The sequence below is a fragment of the Pocillopora damicornis genome, chromosome 4, assembly GCF_964200805.1.
Source record: "Pocillopora damicornis chromosome 4, jaPocDami1.2, whole genome shotgun sequence".
Classification (NCBI taxonomy): Eukaryota; Metazoa; Cnidaria; class Anthozoa; order Scleractinia; family Pocilloporidae; genus Pocillopora; species Pocillopora damicornis.
The window spans coordinates 2,561,849-2,569,440 of record NC_142673.1 but is presented as its reverse complement, the minus strand read 5'-3'; the positions used below and the strand labels follow the sequence as shown (position 1 = coordinate 2,569,440).

Sequence of the window (7,592 nt, the reverse complement as noted above, 5' to 3'; positions counted from 1 at the left end):
GGAGATTTTTTTTCGGACCAGCACACGCCCCCCCCCCCCGTCGAGTTTGTTAATACGACCCCCTACCCCTAAGGAGATGTTTTAACGACAGCAGAGTCAGTTTGCTTTGAGGGAGAAACGACGGTTTAGATATTTTCGCCTAAAAAACCTCGATGCTCGATTCACGGGCCATCGCCGCGAATGTTTCTTTTTTTTTATTCTGTTTTATTTATCTGGTCTGAACTGATCCTCAAGGCATAGGGTTAGTGAAAATGCAGACTACCAACGTGAGAAATTTGAAAATGCTGACTTTTCGAGGCTTCGTTCTCAGATCATAGATGAATGGCTTGGCTCCAAACGTCAGTGTTTCGACAAAATTTGCTGCTACACTTCATATACTTTAATTAACCTGGTTATAGTTGACGATCCGCTACATTTTTCAAATGGTCCCCGACGCAACACATAAGTTAACGAATTTAAAAAATTAACTATGTAAAAAATTGCTTTTTTATTCAATCAATGATTCATTTTAGCTGCAGTTTTAAGTCAATCAATAATTCGTTTTTCACCTTTCATCATTTACATCGATAGACCTTCAACTATGAGCGTTACGTTTGGGTTTTAACAAAGTCAGCAGTGATGAAAATTACACGGTAGTTCAATTCAAAAACTTCTTACCTCCATTTCATTGTTTTACCTTTTTCCCGTTTAATTTAAGAGCACTTTCTCAGGCTTTAACCGTTGAAATACTCTTCTTTCAAACTTTGCTTGAAATCAGCGGTTCATTTCTCAAATTCTACGAATAGGATGCCTCTGATTCGATATGGAAGATTTTATAACTTAAAAGAGGGTGAAAATTAAGGCGCTCAGTGTTTACCAAGGTATATGTGAATTTAGCATAAATCTAGTAGCGTTCAAGTATAATTGCTGCAATATGATTGGCTACGCTTCTCGCTATCTATTCTATAATACATAATAATCAAAGCAAGAAGCCGAACAGTTTGTGGTCACATATAAAATTAAATACAAGCATGGGCCTGTCTCGCTGTTAAGCTTTGAACAAGTAGTAGTTTTAAATGAAGATGATTAGATTGTTATTTATTAATGTTTTTAAAGGCGTTTTCACGCGTCATCGACACCTTGGTTTTATTTATTTCATTTCATTTTTCAATTGCTATCAGTTTCCATTCATTTTGGTTTATGCGAACTGTAAGATTCTGGATAGTTTTGATCGATGAAGAGCCATCTCGTGGGCTCCATTGAGTAAACCATTATCATTATTATTGTTATTATAACTGCTATTGTAATAATTAGTATTATTACTTTTATTATCATTACTATTGTTATTACACGTGATACCTTATTCGGACCTTTCCCTTATCTATTCTTATGCTCGATAGAAATCTCAGTCTCATAATCTAATTTTTTAGCAGGAACTTATGTTTCTGGTAGCTATGATACTATGTATTTAAAAAATTATTCGATCAAATATGGAAAGGAGCAAATAAAAACTCAAGGCAACGATATGAAAAGGACTCGCGCGTGAGAAAAGTGATTGGCATCAACCAATGATTTGTAGACTAGGTAAGGACGAAACTTTGTGTAGGATTTTGAGGATGATCCTAGTTGTTTACTCGGTCAGTAACGTTATCAAAGTACTTCACCAAAACGCTTTCCTCTATCTGTTTAATAAGATATGAGAAATTTTAAGCAATCATTAAAGTTTAATAGACCCCCCATAACATATCAACTTATGATATATACAGAAGAAATGCGCGCAGCAGCTGCCGTCATAAAAGTTATCTGATTGGTCGGTTGAAATCGGCACGCAACAGCTTTATCTAGTTTCGATACCAGTTCGTTTTTTATTATTCAATACTTTTGCGCCCTTGTGGACTTACATCCTATTAAGCCATGTTTCTAGTTTTTATTTTTTTGCTTTTCATTATCTGGCCTAATCTGCTCCTCGAGGCAGCTGCTTCTCAAGGTTAGTGTGCGGAGTCTCTTGAAAAAGGTATCTTTAAGGCAAGCTTGTAAGATAGTAATTGTGAATAACCTGCTTCCATAAATTTGAAAGAGCCAACTTTATCTTACTTAACTTTGCTCATTATTCTTGTGTGAAGCTAATTAATATACTTTTAGACTCTTTCACAAATTATAAGTACTCGGAACCAATCATTTGAATCATTTCTCTACCTTAAAAGTTTCATCAAAATTGTCTCGATAGTCTTCCTTGCTGTCGAAGACGTCGACACGAAATGACCCCAGAGGATCTTGAGCATACATTCTCCGGAGATTCATGTTATGTAAAATATAAACAGTTTTGAAATAGAATAATAGAGATGGTAAGTTTTGAGCTCAGTAAAGAAATAGAGAAAGATGTCTTTTCGTCTTGTCACGAGCGTAGGACAATCAAAAAATTCTGAGTCCCCATGACTGAGGAAGCGAACCTCAGACGCTTTCAAAATAGAATGAATGGTTTCTTTCCCCATGCAGTTTCCGAGTAGGCAAATTTTTAATTTTGAATAGGACATATTGCCTAATTTTCATGCTGTATTTTGAGTTAAACCCTATGCAAAGAGAAATTCTATCTTTAAGCATAAAGAGTTTCACTCTGTCATGGTGACATTTGTGAATTATTCACGAATTTGAACATTAGCCTGTCTTAAATTATTTCGCAACTCAGTTTAAACTATCTAAAATATAGCTGCGGGTCTTTTTTTTCCCTACACGTTTCCCTACATTTTCAATCGGTATGATTGGAAAATTGAAATCTTACAGTTACTTTATTTTCTCTACACGCGAAGTAGTAATTCGAAGACCCCAATCTCAATCATCAATTATACCATCAGCAAACAAGCACTCAGACTTAAAACCAATATTTTGGGAGCACCTGCATTGTATATTGTATACTTTGCTAAAATAATCATCGTTACGTATGCATTCCCTGTGATGTCTCACATTTAAATGATGCTGAAAATCACATAACAAGTGTCCAGGATGATTAAAACTAGTCTCCCTGTCTTCATTCTTAAAATGGCGCATCTTAAAAATGATTTGTCGGCCCGTTAAAAAATGATAATGCAATTACTACATTGAACGTGACAAAGATCCAAATAATTCTAATTTACTGAAAAGCTAGTTTGTTGACAATTTATCAAAACATGTTAAAACATTAATATTATAATTTGCATGGCCACAAAAAATAAAGTAAAAGAGCCAGCTTTTGAATCCATAACGACGAAATCCCCTTCATATATTTCATAGATGGGGAAGTGGAAGCTTGTCAACTGTCCGTAAAATCCCTTTCATGTAATTGATTTTCCGAGAAAGTAAGCACACGATCCACAAATTAGCGAGTTATACTAAATTGTATCCCTTCTTTATATAAACAGTAGTCACATCCACTCACGGACCATTCATTTATCCAATCATAAATTATTCACAAGCCCAAAGTGAAATAAAAAAGAGCCGTTTATCTATGTTTTCTATGAAAACTTTGCTATGGCAGAAACAGGAAAAAATGGGAACTTGATCCTGCACAAAAATTCATCGTAATACCAGTTTTCTTAAGGTAAAGACTTTTTTCGTAGAAATTTTGTTTCAACGCACCAAATTTGCTTATGTAGAGTTTGCTTGATATATACTACGTTTTGCCTCAACCAGGTGGCCATGATATTTACCGTCCCCCGCAAAGTGTTCGACAGGATGTGTTTGTGAGAGAAGAATTCCGTTACTTGAACGTTCCCAGAATTGGATCCTACACAGTTGATGATAGCATTGACTGTGCATTTAAGTGCCTCAGTCATACGTCATGTTTTTCTGTGAACCTGGCCGCGTCTAGAGGAATGGACGGAAAGTTTTGGTGCGAGCTGCTCTCTTCTGACAAATACAGAAACTCCACTGAACTCCTTGGAAACAAGAGCTCTCATCATTTCGTCATTAAGGTTACAGATATTCTTTGGGAGATTGTAAATGTGCACTGTTAAGTACTTAAGAGGCCTAAGGCTTCGCTGTAAGGACGGGCGGGGGGGGGGGGGGGGGAATCCGAAACCTTACTCTTTACCTCTTTACTCTATCACATGACAGGACTGTATATCCTTTGTTTAGCAGTAGGCTCTATTATGAGTGAAATTTTATTTAAAACAGACCCATATGTTATCATTGTTCAACTATTAAATGTTTCTTCTTCTCCTCAGTCTCCCTGTTCTTCCTCGCCATGCAAAAATGAAGGGACCTGTGTACCAAGTTACAAAAGTGGCATCTTTGAATGCCTCTGCAAGAAAGGCTTTATTGGAGAAGTCTGCGAGAAAGGTTAGACGTTACTTGCGATTGCCAGGTTGGATTAGCATTTATTTGCATAAAATTTGGCTCTCTATCCAGGGATTGCCTTGCCCCAAGAGCAGTTTGCTTTTAGTATATTAACGACAACATAGCCAACAGAGTGATCATTGCGTCGGTCCTACAATTGACCCCTTTCCCAACTGAAATTTATCAAAGGCTTCCTCTGACGAACTCGTTTGATGCAGCACCGTACATCCCCTGTAAGGAATGGATATTCACCATAACTTCAGTTAATAATTGTTAATTACTTCAACGGTGTCAGGCGAATAAGAGTTGAAGATTTAAAGAAAACTCCTACCTTTGCTGCATGCCGGAGACGTGATTTGTAACACGCAATTCTTTAATTCATACTTAGGCTTCAAGTCCTGTAAAGATGCGTACAATTCATACAAGTAGGTTTGAAACTTGTTTCATATGAACGAAGAGGGAAAAACTCGATATTTAATTCAGTCTTTAACTTTAGATTGGGATGCAGTCGGTGATAACGTTAAATTCTTACTTTAGACACTAAAAGGGCAAATTAAAAATTTAAAAAAGAGTTATCTGTTGAGTTAACGTCAGAAACGTCTTGTCATTTTTCATCCGTAAAACTTAACATCAACTAAAGAATTATTGGATCCAATAAATTTTGGAGAAGTAAAAATCAATGTAGTTGTTAAGACTGATCTGGTTCTCCGAACAGGTCGAACGCCAGCGAGTTGGTTACCTTACACTTTGGCGCGAAAACAACTTCCGTTCTCTGTCAAATGGGAGATTTTGGATGTGGAGATGGTGGATGGACACCAGTTATGAAGATTGATGGCAACAAGGTAGGTTGTTACCTTTTGTTGTGAAATGTTCCTTCAAAGGGTCTGCATAAAAACACATCATTCACTAATTTGTTGTACAGAATTCATGTATTTCTAACCACAAATGTCTCACTTCATTTATCTTGAACAAGTCTGGGTCGAGCTTCGTGCCACAGCCAAAATGTTTTGGTTTTCGCGACGAAGAATCATGGCGAAGTATGTAACATTGCGCAGATGCGGCACAGGTCAGGTCAAATATCCTTCCACTCTTCCGTTTCCCCCTCAAAATAAAAAAAGTGGCGGTTTCAAACGGAAAATCGTGCGAAACGCGTAATTTTAATAGATTCTGAATCACAATGCACAATTTTCTTGCTTACTTCTTTCGATGCTTCTCTTTGCATCGGATTGATTATTTACTGTAATACAATTATTTCGCAGAACACTTTTCTATTCAGTTCGGGATACTGGACTGACAAAAGCGAATTCAACCCGTCTGGTGGAACGACTGGCTTCGATTCACAAGAGACTAAGCTACCGACCTACTGGAACACACCCTTTTCCAAGGTCTGTCTCGGTATGAAGGTTAACGGACAGGTGAAGTTCACTCTTATCACCAGCCAGGCTTCCTCTCTTCACTCTCTGATTGCTGATGGTCAGTATCGGTCCACTTCACTTGGTCGGAACAAGTGGATAGCGCTCACTGATTCAAAGGCTTCTCTTCAACCCAACTGCAATAAGGAAGGATTCAATACCCAGACCATCCATCGCAGAGCAAGAGTGGGAATCCTTGGGAACAACGAAAACGACTGCCATACATGTGATTCTGCAGTAGGGTTTGGTGTTGACAACAGAGCGTGCGGTGATCTTTCTTCCATTAGAGCCGTGTGCTACATCTTGGTTCAGTGATGATGTGCGTTTAAATGAATTTAAAACAGCTCCAAAATAGATAAGATGAAGTCATCCAAGAACAGTATGTAAAAACTTGGGATTATAAATTTGTTGTGTATATGAACACCTCGAGAACACTGCGATTAAGCAATCATCCGAGTCTCGCAAATCAGAATGTATGATGCTCGCGAAAGCTTTGTACAGCTTTTCTTATGCCATGTGTGTTTGTAAGTGAAAAAACGCAAATAAACAAAGCAAAATCGAAACGAAAGAAAACAAAAAGAGAGATATTTATCCCGAGCCGTTTTAATATAATGTTCGAGGAAAGTTTACCATTCACTGTTGACTCTATTCACTGGACCTAGTTTTTGGCCCGCGTCCAAACATATCGATAACGTAGGCTATCGGAAATAGCTGTAGCTGGCGAAAAGTTTTATATATAGAATGGGTTTAACTCTTTAAACCCTGAGAGTGACCAGCATCTAATTTCTCCTTACAGTCATACAGCTGAATCCTTCATTAAGATCATAGGAATAAAGGAAATGATCGCCAACCAAAGAAGCTTTGATTGTTAAACAAATTCTCCTCGTCAGTACTAAAGGAAATGTAAAGAGAAGAGTATAGAGAATATGGATACTGATGTTAGGGTGCAAAGGATTAAATCTGTATTCAGTGGATGACGATTTATCCCGACCAGTACCCTGAAGGTAAAGGCTGCATACCCAGAATGTATTAAAGCTGTGTAATTCTGAGGTTCACGCGCCGAACAATTTTAGGCGACATCTTGAAGAATATTTGGCCAGTTACTGTCCCATCTGTCTTCTACTCTTCGTTAATTTTTTCTTTGACAAATGCATTCTTTGCTATTTACACTTCGAAAGCTGAAACAACATTTTCAAGCAAGAAAACATTTGCTTCATCTTCCTCTGCGTGAAATGCCCATCGCTTTTTAAAAATCGTTTGATATGGGCCTGTTTTTCGAGTTGATACATTTGCATTTAGATACATTCAAAATGAAATAACAATCTTTAATCACTGGGTTCGTTTGTAAAATTATCAAATCGCAGAGATGTCAACCTCTAGCGATCTCAAATCTGGAGATTTTTTTTTTCGGACCAGCACCCCCCCCCTCCCCCGACCGAGTTTGCCAATACCATTCCCCACCCCTCTCCCCCCCCCCCCAAGCAATTTCGTGGAAAAAACGTGGATCTATCTATCAGGGACTTCAAGTGGTTGAATATTCATCCAATCAGATTCTCGCTTATATAGGAGTAACAAAGAAGAAACTCTGTTCTTTTTGTTTGCAACGAACAACATGCATCACGCATGAAAATGAAGCCAGAAACCGTAATACAAGCATATGAAACCAGATGATTTCGGAATTTTGGAACATATGGAGGATAAATCTTAGTTTTTTCTGGGCAACTGATCCAAACTTCCTTTTATATGGTGGTTTTTGGTACGCGAGAGCGGGAGATTACCTCTGTATCCGGGAGACTTCCGGATAATCCGGGAGAGTTGGCATATATGGAAACGTAGTTAGCACCTGCCATAGGATAATCTAGCTGGATTGGTCAGTCAATAAAAATCAAC

General features: G+C 37.8%; 1 protein-coding gene across 2 annotated transcripts; it reads left to right on the top strand.

Moving 5' to 3' along the window:
* The first annotated feature begins 1,811 nt into the window (after nucleotides 1–1,811).
* LOC113665252 (putative skeletal organic matrix protein 5) lies at nucleotides 1,812–6,281 on the top strand. Of its 2 annotated transcripts, none has more exons than XM_089203431.1 (6): nucleotides 1,812–1,966; nucleotides 3,646–3,926; nucleotides 4,179–4,293; nucleotides 4,679–4,715; nucleotides 5,006–5,132; nucleotides 5,550–6,281. In XM_089203431.1, exons 1-6 carry the CDS (start codon nucleotides 1,894–1,896, stop codon nucleotides 6,015–6,017), a joined length of 1,101 nt encoding a protein of 366 aa, XP_089059557.1. In that variant the 5' UTR covers nucleotides 1,812–1,893; the 3' UTR covers nucleotides 6,018–6,281. The 2 variants fall into 2 exon arrangements, with proteins under 2 accessions (XP_089059557.1, XP_089059558.1); XM_089203432.1 differs by lacking the exon at nucleotides 1,812–1,966 and adding an exon at nucleotides 3,435–3,553.
* Nucleotides 6,282–7,592: the final 1,311 nt, after the last annotated feature.